The following is a 24,752-nucleotide window of genomic DNA, read 5'->3' as shown; positions in this document are numbered from 1 at the left end:
CGACGAGTCCATCTAGTACTTTTTAATTTTACATATTACAATTTTTAGATCTAAATTTTCTAATTGGTTATTTTTTATAGTTTATATTTCTCTGTGGTAAAATTCTATCTTCCCATTAATTTCAAATATAGTTATCTTTACCTCTTGGAGGTGGTTGTAATAGCTGTTTTAAAGTTTTGTTTGATAATTCTAACATGTGTATCATCTTGGAACTGGCATCTGGTGATTGTCTTTTCCTTTGAAAATTGGTCATAGTTCCTGATTTCTTTACATATAGAATAATTTTGGATTGTATAATTGACATTTTGTATGTATAGTCTGTAGACTCTGGGTCCTCTTACAATCTTGGAAGGATGTTGACTTTTTAATTTTAGCAGGCAATTAACCCTGTTAGGTTCAGACTACAAGTTCTGTCTTATCTTCTGTGGGTGGCGGTTTCAGTCTTAGTTTTCAAAGCTTCTGCTATACTGCTTTGGCTCTGGTCTTGCTCATGCTCAGGTCAAGGGTGAACATGAAACTTATATGGGTTCATACACAGAATGAAGGATTTCCCTTTTTCTGTTGTCTTCTCCCTGTAATTCTCCCACCCTCTCTAACTTGTACAGGCCCCCTTTACTGGTTCTCTGGCCAGAAACGTGATGTTCCTTAGGGAGTTATAACCACCTTTCCCACCACACTGCTGGGCAGGTCTGGGTCTGGTACAAAGATAGGAGAGCAAAAGAAAAAAAAAAGGAAACCTGTACCCTGTACCAGGGTTTTGATTTCTTTTATAGTCCCCTGCTTTTACTTTCTAGAGTCCTCAGATAGTTGTTATTGTATTTTATTTATGGTTTTTTCATTGTAATTAGCAAGAAAGGCTAATAACAGGCTAATATAATAAATAATTGCATTATTTATTTAATAATAAAATAGCCTCCTGTAAATAGCAGGAGGCTATTTTGACTTACCTCACCATGCCAAAAGTAGAACTCCCTGGAATGTTCTTTTTTTGATCATGGGCAGTATTTTTTCAGTAGCTGCTCCTAAGTGCCTTCTCTCAGCATGTGCTTTGGGGTGTTAAGTACCTGTGAAGGTGGGCTTTCCTCAGAGCTGTCTGAGGAACCCCAGGTTTCTTAGAGAGAAGTGTTATGAATCTGTTCTTCTTCTGTTAAAAAAGACAGAAACCCAGTCACAGCTGGCTTGAGAACATTTACGGTCCTCTGACCCGGGGTGCAGAAGCACCACCGGGAATCCTTCCTTGTGTCTTGGCATTGCTTCCTTGTGTTGATTTTGTCTCAAGCAGATCCTCTACCATGGCTTTTATGCTCCCAGCTTAACAACCCAGAGGACAGAGAGCAGCTTTCCTCAGTACTTCTAGCAAATGTCTGCAAGCGCTTACTTGCCCAGCAAGGGTCACATGCTCATCTCTGAACCAATCCCGGAGGCAAGACCATGGAATATGCTGATTGGGTCATATGCCCAGCCTAGAGCCAGATGGAGGTATGGGTGTTAGCCCCACCCAAACCTCCGGCCGGGAGTAGGTGGTACCTAAGGCATGTCTTCTCAGGTAGGGTGAGATCTCAACTGGGAGCTAGTGCCTAGAAAGTTGAGCCTGGTCTTTGCTTTCCTTGGCCCAGGAGTTCTGGGGTTAAAGATGTATTTTTTTTTTTTTTTGAGAGGGCATCTCTCATATTTATTGATCAAATGGTTGTTAACAACAATAAAATTCAGTATAGGGGGGTCAATGTTCAATGTACAATCATTAATCCATCTCAAGCCTAATTCTCGTCAGTCTCCAATCTTCTGAAGCATAACGAACAAGTTCTTACATGGTGAACGAATTCTTACATAATGAATAAATTCATAATGTATTCATTATGAATTACATAATGAATAAATGCCTTAAACAGTACAAGGGCATTCATCACAGAAAATTTCGGTTTTGATCACGCATTATGACCTATAAACAATCAGGTCAAATATGAATATTCGTTTGATTTTTGTACTTGATTTATATGTTGATCCCACATTTCTCCCTCTATTATTATTATTATTTTTATTTTTAATAAAATGCTGAAGTGGTAGGTAGATGCAAGATAAAGGTAGAAAACATAGTTTAGTGCTGTAAGAGGGCAAATGTAGATGATCAGATGATCAGGTCTGTGCCTATGGACTAAGTATTAATCCAGGCTAGACAAGGGCAGCAAGACATCCACGGATGCAGAAGATTTCTCTCAAAGCAGGGGGGATGAGGTTCTGAGCCTCACCTCTGTTGATCCCCAAATTCTCACCTGATGGCCCCCCTGCGACTGTGCCTGTCTTAGGTTGTTCCTCCCTTGAGGAATCTTACCCGTCTCTGGCTAACCAGTCATAAAGATGTATTTTTTAGGAAGTAGAAGGAGGTGCCCTGACCCAGCCACTCTCTGTCATCTCTGGTACAGGTAAAGAATGAGGTGGAGAAGCTCCCCAGGCAGCAGCGGAAGGAGAGCATGAAGCAGAAGATGGAGGAGCATGCACAGAAAAAGCAGCTTCTCGTGAGTCCTTGCCCCTCAGTCGGGGAGTACAACGATTGGGGAGTCCCAGGTTTGAGACCCTGAGTGGTGACCAGGTCCCCTGTCTGTGTCCCTGCTCTTCCCCTCAAATACCCATCTCTTATTCTGAATTCCTGAGTCAAGCCCATCCTTGTTATCATCCCTGTTATTACCTCCCTCAGGTAGGTATTCCTCGATTGTTCTCGCTCCAGCTGGAAGTGGCTTCCCTGTCTCTTTACATCTCTTTACCCCAGCCCTTTACATCCACCTCTCCCAAAGCCTTTACTGCCTCCTGCCAGGTTTTAGGGTTACTTATACAACACATCTCCTTGACCAACCCAATACAGCCATCTGTCCACTTGGCATCTTTTGGAGTCTCAAAGACATCAAATCCACAATCTCCCAGACTTGGTCCTATTATGTTCTGAGGGGACATCATCTTCTGTCTTGTTGTCAGGCCAGAAACTTTGCCATTCCTGACACCACTTTTCCCTCCAGTCCTTCATTACCTCCTAAAGCATGGCTTTTGTTTTTGTTTTTTAAATCTTCGAACTATCTCTGGATCCATCAACCTAATATCTGTGTGCCCCCCGGCCATTGCCCGGACTGCTGCAGTAGCTTCCCTGCGAGTCTCCCTGTTTCTTTTTTTTTGCTCCCTGCAGTTCTTTTTCTCACATCAGCAAGTGTGATCAATATGGATTCCAAATCTGATCATGTGACCCTCCCTATGACAGGACTATGCCTTGTAAACCTTCACTGGCTCCTCATCCATAAGACCAGACCAGCCTCCTCACATGCTTACAGGGTCCTTTAGGTCCTGTCCTCACCAGTTTCTCCCCACTCACTTCATTCCCCTGTGCCTCAGCCTTACCTGGCCTTCTTTTCATCCCTTGTTGGGCCATGTTTTCATTTTCTCCCACCATGGAGTCTGCACATTCTGCTTCCTCTGCCCTCGAGTGCACAAAAAATGAGAATCTACACTTACAAAAGCTTTGCATATTACCTGGTATGTTCATGGTTTGCCAGGGTAGGTACTGTTCATTTTGCCCTCGGTACAGGTGGAACTAAGGCTCAAGAGAGGTTACATTACAGACTTAACAGTGGAGGGGTGGGGGAGGACAGTGGCAAGACTCCATGTTCTGTCCAGGACACTTGTCATACTTCCCTACAACCTGTTCCTTGATGCTACAATGCAGGGCTGGGGAGGGTGGGCAAGAGAGGCTCTCGTCTCCATAGATGGAGAGCAGATTGGCCCTTTAGCCATTGGCAATTGCATCAAGAACCTCAAAATTGTACATACCCTTTGGCTTGGATTTTCTGCTTCTGGAGACTGATACTGAGGCTTAGTCATCACAGAGGTTCACAAACATTTAGCTACCAGGACGTGGGGAGCAGCACGGTGAGAAGAAAACCTGGAAACGACCTGTGTGTATATTGGGTAAATCAGGAAACAGCCGCACCTTAAAATATCTCCAGCCATTAAAACTCACTTGATAGAAGATTACATTATGACATGGAAAGGTCTTTTTAATAATTTTTAAAGATTATGATAAAATAGGTATACATACAATTTAGCATATTAACCCTTAAGTGTACAGTTTGGGCATATTAAGTACATTCACACCATCGTGCAAACCGTTGCCACTGTCCATCTGTAGAGCCCTTCCTCTTGTAAAACAAACTTTGTACCCACTAAGCACTAACTCCCCATGGTACCCCTCCCCCAGTTCCTGACAACCACTTTTCTACTTTCTGTCTATAAATTTGACCTTTAAAGTGGAATTGTACAGAATTTGTCATTTGTGCCTGGTTTATTTCATTTAACATGTCCTAAAGATTCATCCTTGTTGCAGCATATATAAAAATGTCCTCCCTTTTTAAGGCTGAATAATATATTATATACTGCATATTGTTTATCCATTCATCTGTCTGTGGACACTTGAGCTGTTTCCATCCCTTGGCTATTTTGAGTAATACTGCTATGAACATGGGTATACAAGTATCTCTTCAAGTCCTTTTAAATAATCTTTTGTGAAACAATAGATGTAGATACATTTGTATAGATACACCAAAACCAGATGCTATCCCTGGGTGATAGGATTAGTGGGAATTTTTAGTTTTAGCTTCTTTTAGTGTGTTGCCTAAAATTTTTTCATTTAACTTCTATTTCTTTACTCTTTACTATGGAAGATTAAAGACATAAGCAGAAATGGGTATGTGGGGGTTCCTTCTACTATTATACCTATTAACTGATCTCAGTAATTATAAACTCATGTCCACTTGCTCCCCCACCTAACTGTATTATTTTGAATCACATCCCAGACATTATATTTTACCTGTAAATATCTCAGTATCTCTAAAAAAAAAAAAAAAAAACAAAAACCCAAAAAAACATAGTATCATAAACACACCTAAAAATTTAAATATTTAACAATTACTTAATAACATCTTGGCAGTCAGGTACCAGTAGTCACATTTCTAATTGTCTCATGAATGTCTTTTTTTTCTTTCACAATTCGTTGTTTGAATCAGGGTTCAGAAAAAGCCTGCATGTTGCATTGATTGATAGATCTCTAAATGTCTTAAATTTCCCCTCCGTGAATTTGCTTTTCTAAATTTTCTTTAAGACCATGATGACTTTTCTTTCATTATAAAAATAAGTTGAAACACCCAAACCACCACTGGGTGAAGGCCTGCCTCCTCCCTCTCCTACAGGACCGGGACTTCTTGGCGAAGCAGAAGGAGGACCTTGAGCTGGCGATGAAGAGGATCACTGCTGACAACCGGCGGGAGATCTGTGACAAGGAACGCGAGTGCCTCACGAGGAAGCAGGAGCTCCTGCGAGGTGGGTGCCAGAGAGCAGGTGGCGCCCTGTTGGGCCAGAATCTCTGTGAATGGACATCCCATCCTGTGAATGGGCTTCTCCATCCTAAAATGAAACATCCTTCATGATGCAACATGAGGAACACCCCTCACTGAAGTCAGTACTGAGGCAGAGATACGGTTATCATCTACATTGACATTATTCCAGATATCAAGGGAAGAAAAAAAAAAAGGGAAGCAGTATACAGTGGGTCAAAATTGTAATGAAGTGAGCTAGCTGAGGTTAGTGGCGTTGGGGGGTTGGGGATAGTATTGAGAGCCCCTCTTAACAGCCATCACATACTGAGCAATTGCTCTGCCAGGCCATGTGCCAGTTTTCATTAAATCCTCACCTTAATCCTGTAAGACTGGTCTGACTATTTCTCCCATTTTTGTAGACAAGGGCAGAGGCTTGGAGGGTGACTGTTCTTTGGCTGGGATTGCACAGTTAATGAGTGGTAGAGTCAGCCTTGATCACAGACCTCTTCTTGAAGCCAAGGTCTTAACTGTCCCTGTGGTGGCATTTTGACAGATTTGCATGTTTGCAAGTCCCTCCCAGCATGAGACTTTCCAGACACAACAGTGCAGACCACCGTGCAGAGGGAGCAGGGCAGAAGAACCCCTGGGGAAGAAGGCGACCAGAAAGGAAGCTTATGTACCTGGATGATGTCACTTAGTAAGGGAGCTCAGCTGAGGAGTCTCTGGGCATACAGAGCTCTGGAGGTCGCAGGGCTTGGGGTCTATATACAGCCCTGGGGTTTCTTATCTACAGCTAGCAGGTGTTCGGTACAGTTTTGTGAGGTATGCAAAGCAAGTGGGCTCTAACTGGCTAAAAACCTGTCATTTGAGCTACATTTAAAACAATTGGATGGGAAAAAATTGAGTTTGGTGCCTGTGAGCTTTTGGGCTAATAGGCCAGCCTGCTGTGAAAAAGGAACAACAGGGCCAACGGACAAGTGTACCTTTGGCTCCTTTACGTGATGAGCGGGTGTGCAGCCGGGGCTTTGAAGGCCAGCGCCCTGGAGCAGCATACGCCCCTCAGGACTTGGTGTGGAGCAGCAAAATGGGGTCCTGGATGTTCTGGCATTCTGAATAGAGCCATGGATGTTTTGGGAAAGCCCTCATTTCCTTTTTTTTGTCCTGTGATGTCCACAGGAACCACTCTACTTGTGGAACAGTGGTTGATTTTGGTTTGGAAGCCAAATTGCTCTTCTGTTGTGCCATGGCTGGTAACAAGTTTAGTCACTACATTCCTGTTCTGTATCTTGCAGGGCATGAGGTTCTCTATCTGACACCAGCTTGCTGCCCTGTTGCTGAGCACAAGTGTCGATCAATAGACTTATAGTGATAAAATGCCAGATACTGTTCTTTCAATAATGCATATAAGGGACATAGGGGACAAGGAGGATCTCACCCATTTTTTTCAAAGGAATAGTGACAAGAGGCTGTTCTGTATTCTTAAACAAAGTTTCCACTTAAACCTGTTTGCCTGTTAGCAAAGGGATGCAGTGTAGATTGAACATAAAAATGTCTCCCAAGAACATTTCTCCCTCTGTGGTGTGGCTGTGCCCATTTGGCAGAGGTGGAAAACTGAGGCCTGGGGGGGGATTTTTACCTCTCCCATGTCCCATGATGGAGCTGGGTTCCAGCCGAGGTCTCTGGCCCCAAACATTTCCTGGTGTACCACATGGCTGGGAGCTATCATCCTGGCATGGGAGGCACCTGGCAGGGCTCTTGGCCATCAGCACCTCACTGGGCCATGTGTCCTCCATAGACCGGGAGGCAGCCCTGTGGGAGGTGGAGGAGCATCACCTGCAGGAGAGGCACCAGCTGGTGAAGCAGCAGCTCAAGGACCAGTACTTCCTCCAGCGGCACGAGCTAGTGCGCAAGCATGAGAAGGTGAGGCTCCTGGCTGGGGCTGCCACTGGAAGGCCGCACTGTGATGGGGGCACCGCTGGGGACCATCGGGGCTCCTGAGGGGAGCCAGGTGTTGGCCACAGTGAGGCCCTGGGAGGTTCTTGGGTGATGTCCTGCCTCAGACTGAGAAGCTAGCAGTAGGGGAAACCGTGCAGGGAAGCCGATGGCCTGAGCGGTTCCCTCACTGACCCTGATACCCGAAGGGTGTGGCTGTCTTACTTTCTCCCTCTTATGTTTCTCTGCCATGCAGTCCCTCACTTTTAGGCCTCAACTTAAACACCACCTTTGCCTGGAAGCTTTCTCTAAGCTCCCCAGGCCAGACAAGGGCTCCTGCTCTGTGGCTAGAGCACACTCTGCTTCTCTGTGACTGCCTCTCTTGGGACAGTTAAACTGAGGCTTGGATACACAGCAGGTGTGGGTAATCACAATTCCTAGGCTAAGCACAATGGTGTAAGTTAGGGGAGGCTTTTTGGAGGAGATGATACCTCTGCCAAGTTTTGAAATACAAGTAGGTGTTAGGTGAAGGAGAAAACTCCAATCTGAGACTTTAAAAAATATGAATTGTTATCTGCCATCAATAACGAACCATCCCCTGTAGGTATTTTGCTTTGAGGTATTAGCTTGTGATGGCTTGCCACCATCGGTTAGATGAGACATTTGAAAGGTAAGAATCCAAAATGTCATTAAGAAAATAATTTAGAAAATGAGAACAGAAAATGTTAACAATAGAAGTACAGTGATACACACCTTGCCCTGCTAAGCATTCCAGGCCATGCGGGTTGAGTGTGGCGGCCTGTGGCCTCTGAGCACACCCCATCCCAACCCGGGCTGCTGTCCCCTCAGGAGCGGGAGCAGATGCAGCGCTACAACCAGCGCATGACCGAGCAGCTCAAGGTGCGGCAGCAGCAGGAAAAAGCACGGCTACCCAAGATCCAGAGGAGTGAGGGCAAGACTCGCATGGCCATGTACAAGAAGAGCCTGCACATCAACGGCGCGGGCAGCGCCTCTGAGCAGCGTGAGAAAATCAAGCAGGTGGGAGTCTGTGGCTGTACTGAAACGGGGACACATCCAGATTTGATGGGACCTGACCTCATATTCTCCATTCTCCCAACCATGTAAGATGTAGCACAGGGCTTTGGAGGGATGCATGCACGTCTCAGCCTGGCAGCCTCACTGTGGATGCCCCTCTGGTAGACAGAGGAGGAAGCCTGGCCCTGCTTTCTCAGCATCTTCCTTTCACCCTGGTGCTTCCAGCCTGCAGCTTCCTCTGCTGGTAAACCCCTTCCTCTCATCCACCATGACCCCACTTGCATATTCCATGTGGCTTGGGGACATGGAGTTGGTGGCCCTGGATTCCTGTGTGGTATACAAACTGTCCTAGCATGTCGCAGCACACTCATATCCCTCCCGGTTTGGGGGCTCCTTGAAGACAGGATCTGGGTTTCAGCTCAGGAGGAAGACTTAAAACAGGGGTGCAGCCTGTTGGTGCTGGGCATTAGAGCCATGCAGTACCAGTCCTGCTACAGGGCCACCAGCCTGGCCTGTGTCCCCCTGAGACCCTCATCCTCTCTCTGTTGCAGTTCTCCCAGCAGGAGGAGAAGAGGCAGAAGTCGGAGAGGCTACAGCAGCAGCAAAAACACGAGAACCAGATGCGGGACATGGTAGCACAGTGTGAGAGCAACATGAGTGAGCTGCAGCAGTTGCAGGTACTACCCTCCCTGTGCCACACTGCCTCAGTTCCCCAAGGTGGCAGGCTTCCAGGGACCAAAGACTACAAACAGGGAAGGATTCTCATCAGACAAGCCCAGGCTGGAATGGTTTCAATCCTGTGGTACGATTATTTTGTGGAGAATTTGTGCATCTGTGTTCATGGGAGACATTGGTCTGTAGTTTTCCTCTCCCCAGCCAATCACCCCCTGTTATCTCACTGCCAAGCCATAGTTCCCACATCCACAAAATGGGTGTGGAGTGGTGGTGGAATTCCCATTTTGCAGGCTTGGAGTGAGGTTTTGTAATGAGATGACAGCTGAAAGTGCCAGGTGATGCCTCGGTGATCACTGTGTCTTGGGAAAGGTGTCCCAATTACCCTAATTCCAAAAACCAGACACAGATGCTCAAATCCTCAACAAAATACTAGCAAATTGAATCTAACAAGGTATAAAAAGAATTTTTAATCATGACCAAGCAGGATTTATACTAGGCTGGTTCAGCATTCAAAACTCAATTAATGTAAGTCACTACATCAACAGACTAAAGAAGAAAGAAAAATAGTGTATGAATAGATACAGAAAACGCATTTGAAAAAATCCAACACTCATTCGTGATAAACAGTAAACATGGAATAGAGAGGAACTTCCTCAACTTGGTAAACATCAACCTAATGGTGAGAAGCTCAAAGGTTTCCCACTAAACCAGGTAAAGGGGTCACCAAGCTCCTTGGTGGCCGCTGGAGGCCGCTTACCCCGAGAGGCCCCACCCTCGGAGCTGGTACTTGGAGCCCCCTTGTGGTGAAGCGAGGCATTGTCATACCTGAGGGATGGGCTGACCTCAGGAACTTGCTCAGGCTGCTGGGTCCATCTGGCAATTTCTGGAAAGGCAGGGAGACAATATTACAGGCATTGAAGCCTAACAGGTAGGGACTCTACCATTTGTCTCTATGTGAATTTTAGCCAAGGCCCTGACCTTCTACATCATTTTCCCACCCCTGCTTCATGGGGTCACTGTGAAGATTAACTGAGAGAATTCATATAAAGTGTCACGGGCCCAGCTCCTGCCAGGTCAGAGGTACTCAGTGCTGCTATGAGTGTTATTTCTAAGGAAACCAATTTCTAAACTTTCAGAAGCCTTGAGCTTGAAACTCAAAATAAATATCCCCCAAAGGCTTCCATTCTTCGGCCTTATAAGGGTAAGGTACCTGGATAAAGGCACTTTTCCCCTGCTTTATAAGCTCCTTAGAAACCACCAGACTGATTCCCTGGGAGGAATCAATAGGGACTTCTGCCTGTGAGAAATTCCAGGTAAATTTTGTGAGGCAGATAACTTACCTCAGAGAGTGAACTGTGAGGTTGGGAAGCCTCAAGTAGGTCCGTGGCCCTCATCCCTTGCCACAAATGTCTCCTGAAGAAATGATAAGTGATGCAGAAAATTATACAATTGATTTATATAAATGTAAACAAACATTTATACATAACATTATTTCGTCAAGCTGCCATAATAAAATACAACAGATTGCTCAAACAATAGGTTTTCTTTTCTCACAGTTCTGAAACCTGGAAGTCCAAGGTCAGCCTACCAGTGTGGTTGGGTCCCAGCGAAGCCTCTCCCTGGCTTGCAGCTTTCTTGCTGTGTCCTCACATGACAGAGAGAACAACCCCAAGCTCTGTGGTGTCTGCTCTTATCAGACACTAATTCCATGAGGATCCCACCCTCATCACCTCATATAAACCTAATTATCTCCCAAAGGCCCCACCTCTGAATACAATCACATTGGGGGTTAGGGCTTCAACATATGAATTTTGGGGAGGCATAATGCTATTAACATAAAAATGTTAAGAGCAACCAACTAGCCAAAATATGGAAACACTTAAGTGAATTTGATGAATTTACACTGTGGGATATTCTTGAGACATTCAGAATGACTGAAAAATGTCAGTTCTTTGTAGAAATGTTTACATTATAAAACTAAGTGGGGAGGGAAGCAGATTCAGAAATGTATATACAAGATGAGCCAAACAACATAAAGCCTGATGGGAAACATATCCAAATTTTTGTAGTGGTTGCCTGTGTATGGTGGGATTAGGACACACATATTATTGTTAATAGTTTTATTAAAATGACATATATATATTCATGTTGACAAATTTAAACAATACAAAAGCACAAGGAAGAAAGTTACAAAGTAACTGCAGATCCTGTTATACAATAAGAACTATTAACACTATTCTGGAATGTTCCTCCTGACATCTCTCAGTGCATATGTATTTGCTTGTTTAGAGTTTTATATAAATGAGGTTTATAATCAATAAGAAATAATAAATGAATGATATTGGTACCTTCATGGCTATTGTATGAGGTATGTTTCAGCCCTCTGCACCTCTGCCTTCTGAGTTTCTTACCCGGTTTGCCTGGAATTTGTTCCAGAATGAAAAGTGTCACCTCCTGGTAGAGCATGAAACCCAGAAGCTGAAGGCCCTGGATGAGGGCCATAATCAGAACCTGAAGGAATGGCGGGATAAGCTTCGGCCACGCAAAAAGGTAACCATGTCTGGGCCACTGGGCTCAGTTCCATGTTGTGCCACAGGTGCTCATGTTGTATCCTAGGATGTGGACAGAGATGAGATACAAATTTTAAGGAATTAGCTTACATGATTGGGGCAGGGGTGGGGGGACTAGTAAGTCTGAAATCTGCAGGGCAGGTTACAGGCTGGAGACCCAGGGAAGAGTTTGATGTTGCAGTCTTTAGTCCCATGACAGTCTGGAGGCAGAATGCCTTCATCCTTACGAGGACAGCAGTCCTTTCTCTTAAGGCCTTCAAATGATTGGATGAAGCTCACCCACGTCATGGAGGGTAATCTGCTTTACTCAGAGTCTGCTTAGGTAAATGTAAATCACATATAAAAAATTCCTTCCCGACTGGTGTTTGACCGAACAACTGGGTGCCATGCCTTGCCAGGATGACACAAAAGATTAACCATCATAGGGCCTATGTCTGGTCATCTGTAAAGTGGAGCTATGAATATTGTACAGAGTTATGCAGAAAATCATCAGCCTATAGTATAGGCCAAGGATATACTCATTTCTAATTTCTCTAAGGAGAGAGCTACCATCATACATCAGCTCGGCTTGTTGTAACTGTGGTTTGGAAAGGAGGCAGCTGCCCACCTCAGCTGTGTAATGGCCTTGGAAGTCCTTGAATTGAGGCTTCCCTTTCTGTGCTAATGGAGCCCTGGAAGCTGGCCAGAGTCCTAGACTTCCCTGTTAGCGGACCCACACTAATCAGTTTCTGTAATCATGGCCTGCTGGGACTTTTGGTACATGACACTTAAATCAATAGTGCTTCTGCTGACATAGGTTGATTCTGGCATCAGGAAATAAATGTTCAGCTGTTTTTTTTTTTTTTTTTACCTGGGAGTTCTGTACCATTAGCAGATATGGAGAGAGTTTGAAAATGAACGATGACATTGCCTCTGGCATATCCCTCATATCCCAGATTGCCCCAGGTGCTGCGGTGCCTAGGCTTAGGGGATGTACCACAGTGTGTGTTTAGGGAGCTTGCACTGAATTTTGCCTGTGGGAGCTGCCTCTTTGCAGAATGCTTTGTAGAACTGTCCTATCATTAGCTACCTGGGTTGCTATGAGAACACTGACTGAGAGGTGATGATTTTCATTCTGAAATGGCTGTGCTTCACATTCCTGAATTACAGTCAGCAGCCTGTGTAAGGGGCAGGGGAGATGATTGTACGTTAGCAGTATATATGTATATTTATAATTCATATTTATTTATTTTAAGTAAACAAAGAAAATCTCATTAAAATGGTTCTTGGGTCGCAGAATGTGTCCTCAGACAAGTCAAATCTTCCCTCCTGAATTTTGCTTTTTGGGGCTGTAAGATGTAGATAACATTTTTTTCCCTTAAAGCAGGAATTAGTTTATTGCCTATGGGCCAAATCTGTATTTGTAAATAAAGTTTTACTGGAACATAGCCATGACCATTCATTTTGTCATCCATACTGTCTCTGGCTGATTTTGCACTTTTAGTGGCAGTTAAGCAGTTGAAACAGGTATCTGAAAATACAGAAAAACGTCCTGCCTTAGGTTATAGGGAGGAATAGAAGAATATTTGTGGTAGACAGATTGGAATAATGCTTAAAAGCACAGGCTTTGGAATAATATAGATGTGATAAAATCATGGTTCTCCTATGACTAGCTGTGAGACCCTAGGAAAGTTACTAAACCTCTTTCTGTGCTCAAAAAGTGATAGCTATTCAGCACTAAACTATGTTTTCTACCTTTATCTTGCATCTACCTACCACTTCAGCATTTTATTAAAAAAAAATAATAATAATAAGGGAGAAATGTGGGATTCACATATAAATCAAGTATAAAAATCAAACGAATAATAATACCTGACTTGATTGTTTATAGTTCATGATGCGTGATCAAAACCGAAAGTTTCTGTGATATGACTGCCCTTGCACTGTTCACCTTGTAAGAATTTATTCACTATGTAAGAACTTGTTCACCATGTAAGAACTTGTTCGTTATGCTTCAGAAGATTGGAGACTGTTGAGAATTAGGCTTGGGGTTGATTAATGATTGTGCATTGAGTCCCCTATACAGAATTTTATTGTTGTTAACAACCATTTGATCAATAAATATGAGAGATGCCCTCTCAAAAAAAAAAAAACACACAGAAAAAAAAAGTGGTAGCTATTATAATTAAATTGGTATTCTTTTAACAGTGATAAAAAATGGATGACCCACTGGTCCTACAATGGCTTCTAAATGCTCAAGTGAAATAGCAACTTTCATGTCTCTCACCTTCAGTCAAAAGCTAGGTCTCTTGCTCCAGTTGACCAAGTTGTGAATGCAAAGGAAAAGTTCTTCAAGAAAATGAAAACTGTAGGAGGAGGGGGAGGGGGAAAACAGAGGGCAGAGTAGGAAAAGGCAGAAACCTCCTCCTACACACACTAAGGAAGCAACCACAGCAAATACACCTAACCCTGAAAATGACCTGAAGACTGCAGAACAGACCACCTACACCTGGTGAAGAAGAGAAGACCACACAGATCAGGGCAAAGTGGCAGAGCCATGATCCATCAGGACTCCAGCCCTTCTTCCATCCCAGCCAACAGGCAGGAGGAAGAGGAACAGCGTGGTGAGGGGACAGGCACTCAGGAACTCGTCCTGGAGATCTGCTCTGCGAACACAGTCCACATTGCATTGGGTTTTGGCAGTTAGAGGGGCTGGTCACCATGAAAAGTTGGAGCGCTCTGGGGGACTGAGACTCCTGCTACTTATGGAGGACAGGCATGCCCTGGCAGTCCCACTGGGACACAAAACAGAGGTGGCAGTTTGAAAGATTTAGCAGCAGTGTTATGGGTGCCAGAGGGGCCAGGGTTGGACGGAGCTCTCTCCACAAGAGAAAGGGCACATGGACAACACCTCCCCAGCCCTCCCTTAATCCAGCAGTTTGGCACACTTGGGAGCCCCAAATGTTCCATCCCCCTTGCTAGTGGCTCAGCCCTGAGGTGCTTCTTCCCTGTGCACCTGCCCACCCTAGCAGCATCAGACTTTGCTACTTGGCAGGCATTGGGAGGCACCTGCCCCAGAGCTGCCATCATTGCAGGGCAGAGGGCAGACCCAGTCACAACAAGCCCAGAAGAAGCACCTCTACATGGCTCAGAAAGGCAGCCTTGCCCATAGCCCACCAATAGCAACTGGGGCTCCACTGCAAAGAAAAACCAGGCATTGGAGAATAAATAGTCTTGAGCTTCTGGGTACCACAGGATGCCTTCTTCATAAAGCCATTACTCTCTAGGCCAGGAAACATATCAGATCTGTCTAATACAAAGGGAGAAACACAGAAATCCTGACAAAAGGAGGAGGCAGAGGAATATGTTCCAAACAAAACTACAGCATAAGACACCTGAAAGAGCGGCAAATGAAATGGAGATCACCCATCTTCTTGATAAATATTTCAAAGTAAAAGTCACAAATATGTTCACTAATCTACAGAAAAGTATTGAAGATCTGAGAGAGCTGAAAAAGAATCACTCAGCTGAAGAATATAGTAACTGAAATGAAATATACAATGGAGGGAAATAATAACAGATATTTGCATAACAGGGTGCCAAAAGGAGAGGTGAGACACAAAGGGATAGAAAGTCTTTTTGAGAAATAATTTGTGAAAACTTCATCAATCTGGGGAAGGAAATAGACACCCAAGTCCTGGAAGCTCAGAGAGACCCTAACAAAAGGAACCTCAGGAAGATAACACCAAGACATGTAATAATTAAAATGACAAAGATGAAGGATAAAGAGAGGGCACTGAAAGCAGCTAGAGGTAAATTATTTACAATGGCAATCCCATAGGCCATCATCAGATTTCTCAGCAGGAACTTTACAGGCCAGAAGGGAGTGCCATGAAATATGTAATGTATCGAAACAGAAGGGCATTCCTCTATCCAGCAAGACCGTTGTTCAAATCTGAAGGAGAGATTTAAAATTTCTCAGATAAACAAAGGCTGAAGGAATTTACTACCACTAAACTAGCTATACAGGATATGTTAAAGGACTTCTGTAGAAGGAAATGTTCTTAAGCCTACATTATTTTCACAGGTGAAAACCCACAGTGAAGGTAGTAGACCAATTACTTATCAAGCATGTAGAAAGTTAAAACAAAAGTGGTAAAACCAACAATACACAAAATCAGTCAATGGATGCCAAGAAATGCAGATTATGACATTTACTACATAAAGTGTGGAGGAGAGAGAAAAAAAAGTACTTTGGATTGTATTTGAAATACAGCAATCATCAACTTAATATAAGCTGTTACATAGTCAGGAAGTGATCTTAAGTAACCACAAACCTAAAGCCTGTAATAGATTCACAAAAAATTTAACAAGCGGAATCTAATTACAACACTAAAGAAAACTATCAAACAAGAGAAGCATATCAAAGAGGAAGAAAGGAGCAGAGAGGAACTACAAATCAACCAGAAAACAATAAAATGGCAATAAGTACCTTAAATGTAAACGGACTGAATGCAACAGGCAAAAGACAGAGTATCAAAATGGATAAACAATACTCATCTATATGCTGCCTGTAAGAGACTCATTTCAGACCCAGAGACATACACAGACTGAAAGTGAAGGGATGGAAAGAGATATTTCATGCAAATAAGAGGGAGAAAAAAGCAGCAGTAGCAGTACAAAATAGACTTAAAAACAAAGTAAGAAGAGACAAAGGACACTACATAATGATAAATGGATCAGTCCAACCAGAGTATATACCCATTATAAATATCTATGCACCCAACATAGGAGCACCTAAATATGTAAAACAAACACTAACAGAATTAAAGAGGGAAATAAAGTCTCCTAATATGAATGAGTTGCAGTCTAACACACCACTTATATCAATAGATCAACCAGACAAAATAAATAAGGAAACAGAGGCACTGAACAACACATTAGATCAGGTGGTCTTAACAATATCTACAGAACATTCCACCCAAAAGCAGCAGGATACACATTTTTCTCAAGTGCACATGGAACATTCTCCAGAACAGATCACATACTATGCCACAAGAAGAGCCTTAATAAATTCAAAAACACTGAAATTATCAAGGAACTTCTCAGACTACAGTGGTATGAAACCAAAAATAAATTGGAGGCTAAACAACATGCTTCTAAATAGTTAATGTAGCAATGAACAGATTAAAACAGAACTCAAGCAGTACATGGAAACAAATGAAAACAAAAATACAACAGTCCAAAATTTGTGGGACACTGCAAAAACAGTTCTAAGAGTGAGTACATACCGATACAGTCATACCTCAAGAAAAAGAACAATCCAAAACAAATAGTGCAAATTCACAAGCTAGGAAAAGAACAAATGCAACCCAAAGTCAGTAGAACAAGGGACATAATAAAAATGAAAGCAGAAATAAATGAAACAGAGAATAAAACAGGAAAAACCAATGAAACCAAGAGCTGGTTCTTTGAGAAAATACACAAAATAAACCCATGGCCAGACTTATCAAGAGAAATCAGAAATGAAAAAGGAGTAGTCACAACAGATACCACAGAAATAGAAAGAATTATTAGAGGATTCTATGAAAAATTATATGCCAATAAATTAGATAACCTACAAGAAATGGACAAGTTCCAGGAGAAATACAACCTTCCAAGATTGACCCAGTAAGAGACAGAAAATCTGAACAGACAAATTACCAGTAACCAAATTGAACTGATAATCAAAAACTCCCAAGCAACGAAAGTGCAGGACCAGATGGCTTCACATATGAATTATACCACACATTTTTAAAGAAGAGCTAATACTCATCCTTTTTAAAGTATTCCAAAAAGTAGAAGAGGGAATACTTCCAAACTCATTCTATGAGGCCAGCATCACTGTTAAACCAAAACTGAACACACTACAAAAAAAGAAAATTTCAGAGCAGTATCCCTGATGAAAATAGATGAAAAATCCTCAACAAAATATTAGCAAACCAAATTCAAAAATACATCAAAAAGATCATCCATCACAACAAAGTGGTATTTATTCCAGGGATGCAAGGATGGTACAACATTTGTAAATCAATGAACATCATACACCACATTAACAAAAAGAAGGATAAAAACCACATGATCATCTCAGTAGATTCTGAGAAGGCATTTGACAAAATTCAACAGCCATTCATGATACAAACGCTCAACAAAATGGATATAAATGGTACATATCTCAAAATAATGAAGTTCATATACAACAAACCCACAACTAACATCATACAATGGCTAAAACCTGAAAGCTTTTCCTCTAAGATGGGAAACAAGACAAGGATGTCCACTCTCACCTCTTTTACTCAACATAGTACTGGAGGTTCTAGCCATTGCAGACAAGATAAAGAGAAAAGAGTCATCCATATTGGTAAGGAAGAAGTAGAACTGTCACTATTTGCAGATGACATGATATTATACATAGAAAACCCTGAAGACTCCATCAAAAAACTATTAGAACTAATTAACTGGATTCAGCAAAGTTGCAGGATACAAAATTAGTACACAGAAATCTGTTGTGTTTCTGTATACTAACAGTGAAAAGAAATCAGGATAACAATCCCATTTTTACAATTGTATCAAAAATAATAAAATACCTAGGAATAAACCTAACCAAGCAGGTGTGAAAGACCAGTACTCTGAAAACTATAAGACACTCATGAGAGAAAGTAAAGATGACACAAATAAACGGAAATCTATCCTGTGCTCATGGATAGGAAAAATAACTGTCCAAATGGCCATCCTAAAATTCATATGGAACCACAAAAGACCCTGAATAGCCAAAGCAATCCTGAGAAAGAACAAAAAAGCTGGGATTGCTATGGTCCCTGAATACAAACTATACTACAAAACTACAGTAATCAAGACAGTATGGTATCGTTACAAGAACAGACCCATAGAACAATGGAACTCCCACATATATAGTCAATTAATATACAATAAAGGAGCCATGAATATACAACAGAGAAAGACAGTCTCTTCAATAACTGGTGTTGGGCAAACTGGACAGCTTTCTACATGCAAGTGAATGAAACTGGATTATTGTCTAACTCCATACACAAAAGTGAACTCAGAATGTATTAAAGACCTAAATATAAGACATGAAACCATAAAATTCAGAAGAAAACATAGGCAAAAATCTCAGCATAAGCATGAGCAGTTTTTTCCTGGACACATTTCCCTTGTCAAGGCAAACAAAATAAAAAATGAACAAATAGGACTATATCAAACTAAAAAGCTTCTGTACAGCAAAGGTCACCATCAACAGAACAAAAAGGCAACCTACAGTATGGGAGAATATATTTATAAATGACTTATCTGATAGGGGTTAACATCCAAAATACATAAAGAGCTCACATACTTCAACACCAAAAGAACAAATAACCCAATTAAAAATGGGCAGAGGACCTGAACAGACATTTCTCCAGAGAAGAAATACAGATAGCCAACAGACACATGAAAAGATGCTCCACACTGGTAATCATCAGGGAAATGCAAATCAAGTCCACAGTGAGCTATCACCTCACACCAGTTAGAATGGCCAGTATCAAGAAGGAACAAGTGTAGATAAGGATGTGAAGAGGGAACCCTCCTCCACTGTTGATGGAATGTAAACTGGTGCAGCTGCTATGGAAGGCAGTATGGAGGTTCCTCAAAAAACTAAGGATAGAAATACCATTCGACCAAGTAATTCCACTTCTAGGAATTTACCCAAAGAAAACAAAATCTATGACTTGAAAAGATATATGCATTCCTAGTTTATTGCCACATTATTTACGATAGCCAAGATATGGAAGCAACCAAAATGTCCATTAGTAGATGAATGGATAAAAAAGATGTGGTACATATACACAGTATAACATTATATAGCCATAGAAAAGAAAGAAATCCTGCCATTTGTGACAATATGGGTGGACCTAGAGTATTACGCTAAGTGAAATAAGCCAGACGGAGGAAGAAAAATACCATATGATTTCACTTATTTGTGGAATCTAAAAGCAAAACAAAATAGAATGCACAAACAGCAGTAGACTTACGGACACTGAGAAGTGACTGGTGGTTACCATAGGGGAGGGTTTGGGGAATAAATTCTCAATTATAATATAAGCTGGTTACGAGTATGGTAGTAGAGCATGGGGAATATAGCTAGTGATTCTGTAACATCTTCCTATGTTGACAGGTGATAACTATGCTAGTGGGGGTTAGGATTTAATAATATGGGTAATCGTTGAACTTACTGTGTTGTATATGTGAAGCCAATATAAAATTGTATATCAATGATACTTTAATTAAAAAAATTATAAAACCAACCAAAAAAAAATGAGAAGTGCTACTCCAATGAGCACACAAATGATAAAGCAAAACAGCCTTACTGCTGATATGGAGGTTTTAGTGGTCTGCATAAAAGATCAAACTACCCACATATTAAGCCTAATCCAGAATAAGTCTCTAACTCTCTTCAATTCCGTAAAGGCTAAGAGAGGTGAGGAAGCTGCAGAAGACAAATTTGAAGCTAGCAAAGGCAGTCCATGAGGTTTAAGGAAGCCATTTGCGTAACATAAAAGTGTGAAGTAAAGCACTCAGTGGTGGTATCAAAGCTGCATGAGGTTATCCGTAAGACCTAGTTAAGGCGGCTACACTAACAGGGTTTCAATGTAGATGAAACAGCCTTATATTGAAGACCATACCATGTAGGACTTTAAGAGCTATAGAGAAGTCCATGCCTGGCTTCTAAGGACAGACTGACTCTCTTGTTAGGGACTAATGCAGCAGATGACTTCAAGTTGAAGCCATAGCTCACTTACCATTCTGAAAATCCTGTGCCTTTAATAATTATGCTAAATGTATTCTGCCTGTGCTCTATAAATGGAAAAACAAAGCCTGGATGGCAGCACATCTGTTTACAACATGGGTTACTGAATATTTTAAACCCACTGTTGAGACCTACTGCTCAGAATGGGATTCCTTTCAAAATATTACTGCTCATTGATAATGCACATGGTCACCAAGAGCTCTGATAGAGGTGTACAATGAGATTACACAACATCCATTCTGCAGCCCATGGATCAGGGAGTGTAATTCTGATATTCAAGTCTTATTATTTAACATTTCACAGGATGCAATGCACTTAGCATAGTGCCTGACCTATATGATGTACTAAGTAATCATGACCCATTAGTTTTAAATTTAAACCTTTTATTAGCCCTACTAGGTAGGTAGTGATATTGCCATTTTATAGATGAGGAAACAGAGAAGAAGGGTAACATGCAAAGGCTACACTACTGGTAATAAAGCTGAATTCTGTCTGATTGTAAAAGCTCATGTTTTTCCCATTCTGCTTTTTTTCTTATTTGATGCTTATTATTAGAGATCATCAAGAAATTTTTCTCTAGGATCCAACTTGTCTAGATAAATTTGTGTGTGCCCAAGGGAAGCTCTCACATTGCTTGTCAATTAGACTCTGAGTTACCTGTTTTTTCTGAGGTGCCTACAAAATGCACTGATCTCAGTGTACAGCTTCATGAATTTTGACATGTGTATACTCTGTCAGAAGCACCTGATGTAATTTTACAACATATAGGAACCTGTTCTTCACAAATTTTCAGAATCAGAATTTCAGGGGGTGGCTTGAAGGCACATGTAGTTGGAAAAAAACTCCCTGCGTGATTTGTGGGACAATGCCCGCATTAAGAGTACTACGTAACTCGAACATCTCTGCTACCCTCCACTGTTAAATCTCGCTTCATTTTCTACCTAGGGTTCTCCACTTTCCTGTTTTCCTCCTAGCCATTTTGCATCTGTACTCCCCCCTCCCCCACAACATACTGTCAAGTTTGGCATTTCCCCAAACTAGCCCTCGGCCCATAGGAATCCCCCGTATGGCTGTGGCAGGAGGGAAGAGGAGGTGGTAGTCAGATTTTGGGTGATGGGCTGGGGAAAGGAAAGAGGGAAGATGAAGTTACCCAAGCACTAAGGCCTGGAAGGGAAATTTCCAGACAAGGACACTTTCGTGGGGGTCCTGAGGTTGAGAGGCCTGTGCCCCATAAAATCTGAGTGAGCTCTATCTGCTCCTTCTGTTCTAGGCTTTGGAAGAAGATCTGAACCAGAAGAAGCGGGAGCAGGAAATGTTCTTCAAACTGAATGAGGAGACAGAAGGCCCGAACCCCACCACCCCAAACAAGGCCACCAAGTTCTTCCCTTACAGTTCTGCGGATGCTTCTTAACAATCACCTTGGGCCGGGGCTGGCAGGTTGGTGGGCCTCCAAGGTCCCCCCACATTCTCTGTGAACAAGTAACTCAGGACCCCTTTCCCTCTTGCTTCCATGCCAGCTTGGACAACCCCCCTTGAATAACAGCCCCTTCCTTGTGCCACTCCAGCTGTGCCCGACAGACCCCCCCACCCCCAGTGTTTCTGATTTATCACTCAGTTAGTGGAGGGTGAAGTTTTATTATGTGTCGTCTGATCATAATGAATGTTCTCTCTGAGCTGCAGAACCTCCTGGCTGTTGGTGGGCTCAGGGTCCAAGAAGAATGGGTGTGCTGTGGCCTCAAGGCCCCTCCTGTTTGCCAAAACATCAGTTTTGCTATTTGTGGGCACAAAGTGGTCTTGCTGAAGTCAGTCAGGTCATGAGCTTGTTCATGTTGCAATTCTTGGTGGCTTTTCAGTCATTTCTTGCAGTGTCAGACAAGAATCTTGGTTCCTAATAGCCATTTCAGTTCTCAGTGGAGCCTGGCCTGCAGCTAGTTGCTCAGGGGGTGCCCTCCTTCCACCAGTTAGCTTTCTTCTGAGTCAAGGCTGGGTGTACAATCGTGAAATGTGGAAAAACCTGAACTGTTCATTCTGCTGGTCCTGGGTGTTTGTGCCATCTTGGTCCTGTCCCCTCTTCCTGCACCCACACAGGGCTTGGCCCCCTGGCACTACCCAGGCTTGCCTCTGCTCTGGGTCTCTTGTGCCAGAACATGTTCACTGTCTGAGCCTGAGCCACTGAGCATGTTAAGTGAAGCCGTTGGTATGGAGCATGTTGGGCATTGGCACAAGATGGCACATGTTTGCTGCTCTGCCTTTTGGTCCCCACATGGGATTTCAGGGATAAATGCCTCACCACACAATTTCACATCCTGTCTGCAGGTGATCTGGGAAGGCTGTTTTCCTCTGCCCTGTGCTCCTCCTAGTTCAGGAGTCTAGCATTACACTTTAGACTGAGGCTGATAGCCACTGGGCCTTCTATTTAGGAAGAAGTATCAGGGAGAACATTACGCTTTCTGCTCCTGAGAACACAGCTTAAGCAAAGCTTCTGTATCTCAGATGGAATCCTAGGCCTTCAGGTTACTCAAAGAGGGCCTCTCACAGATTCTGATCTCCACAGGCTGCACAGTATAGATTACAAAGAAAGCTTTTTTTCCCACCTTCATTTCTTACTTGAAACAAATATAAATGAATTGCTTCTTCAGGAAGACATCTGCATTAAAACAGAAAACTGAAGGTGATTTTGAGAAAATCATATGGATACTGAGTCTGGGTACTATTTTGCTTGTAATAGAGTGGTTAGCACATCCCAGGAGGACTTTCTCCATCTTCACTCCTAAAGGTTAAGGTTCCTAAAGCAACTCCGTGGAAGTTTTTTTGGCACTGGTTATAACCAAACCTTGGGAAGAGAGGGTATCTATTCAACAGGGGAAGAGACTTAGGGTTCCTAAGGCTTACATATGCTGTAAAGATGCTCTGGGGGCTGTGGGAAAGCAGTGGCCCTCTCAAGTTAATGAGCAATCAGCTTGCCTGCTTCAGTATTTGACTGAGATGGGACAGTTTTCAAGTCTCACACTGATGAGAAAATGAAACTATTGTCCCCTTTTACTCTTTTTGGTGCACAGGTGCTGGGAAAACATGAACTAACAGCAGCATAACTACACAGCATAGACCCAGTTCTACCAGGTGAGGCCAGCACTTGCAAATGGCCAGGCTGGACTAACTTGGGCTTTGTCTATAGTACTGCCTTTGCAGCCTGGGGTATGAGAAGGAGTATTAGGTGAAATGCTGCTGTATTAGGTGTATTAGGTGAAAGTCACTGATCATTTCCTTGTTTGGTTTGTCATTCACACTGAAATCTTGTTCAAGTAGTTGCTGCTTTCCTGCTCAGTGTTGCCCAAGCTCAAACTCCCCTGCCCTTTCTGGATGGGGGCTGACTGGGGTCTCTCAGCCTCATAATTGAGCCAATGTGCAATGCCTCACTGAGAAGGCCCATGCAGTATTCTTCATGCCCTGTGCTAATGTTTCCTTTGTATGGAAAATGGAACTATTTCCCATTTTCTGTCAAATTTTGGCAGAGTAAATATAACTAACTTATATTTTCCCTTTATGAAAGACAGAAGTTATTTTTATGTAGTTTCCAAACTTTATACAAAACTTTTGTAAAATGTTCTCTGCAAAGTTAACTGCAAGAATGTAAATATGCTTCTAATAAAATAACAAGGTGGGAAACTATTTGCATTTTGGGTTGTTCTCTTGGACTGGAGTGGGAATAGCAAGGCAGACTAATCACATTTGGGGGCTAGAAAGGGTTTTACTGTTTTGTGAGTACACTGGTGCCTTCCAGGTCATACCTCAGGTCAAACTTAGGGGTGGATTTCTGTTTTGAAAGAAGTGGTATATGTGTGTACTACATTTAACATTCTTGTTTAACAACAAACATTTGACTCTCAAGAGTTTTCATATGTTAACTTACTGAATCCTATTGACAACATGTGAGGAAGACATTGTCATTCCCACTTAATAGATGAGAAGACAGGCTCGGACCAAACCTCACGACATTGGTAAGTGAAGCCTATAGGATTCAAACTTAGACCTGCAGTGCTGACTCCACCACTCCTCCTTTCCCACTCCCAACTGCCACTGCACTCAGCAAGAGTCACATAGACACTTAGTCACTAGCCATCTCTGTTTATTAAAAAGGATTGTAGGCAGTGATCAATTGGGATTTATTCTGGGGATGCAAAGATGGCTTATCATCTGCAAATCACTCATGATGAACCACTTTAATAAAATGCTGGCTAAAAATCACATGATCATTTCAATAGGTCCAGAAAAAGCACTCGACAAAATTCAATCCATTCATGATAAATGCTCCCAACAAAGCAGGTATAGAAGGAATGCACCTCAACATAAAATAGGCCATATATGATA

General features: G+C 42.5%; 1 protein-coding gene across 1 annotated transcript in view; it reads left to right on the top strand.

Annotated features, from left to right (window-relative positions):
- The window catches only part of STK10 (serine/threonine kinase 10), a 125,130-nt gene extending 101,077 nt beyond the window's left edge, over nucleotides 1-24,053 (top strand). Inside the window, exons 13-19 of the mRNA XM_073232215.1 lie at nucleotides 2,421-2,513; nucleotides 5,226-5,355; nucleotides 7,147-7,271; nucleotides 8,133-8,321; nucleotides 8,870-8,995; nucleotides 11,430-11,543; nucleotides 21,655-24,053. Of these exons, the coding sequence (XP_073088316.1) occupies nucleotides 2,421-2,513; nucleotides 5,226-5,355; nucleotides 7,147-7,271; nucleotides 8,133-8,321; nucleotides 8,870-8,995; nucleotides 11,430-11,543; nucleotides 21,655-21,795 (918 nt within the window). The 3' untranslated portion in view covers nucleotides 21,796-24,053. The remainder of the gene's footprint in view (nucleotides 1-2,420; nucleotides 2,514-5,225; nucleotides 5,356-7,146; nucleotides 7,272-8,132; nucleotides 8,322-8,869; nucleotides 8,996-11,429; nucleotides 11,544-21,654) is intronic.
- Nucleotides 24,054-24,752: the final 699 nt, after the last annotated feature.

The sequence above is a fragment of the Manis javanica genome, chromosome 1, assembly GCF_040802235.1.
Source record: "Manis javanica isolate MJ-LG chromosome 1, MJ_LKY, whole genome shotgun sequence".
NCBI lineage: Eukaryota > Metazoa > Chordata > Mammalia > Pholidota > Manidae > Manis > Manis javanica.
Note: the sequence above shows the minus strand (reverse complement) of the source record. Positions and strands in the feature narration are given on the sequence as shown.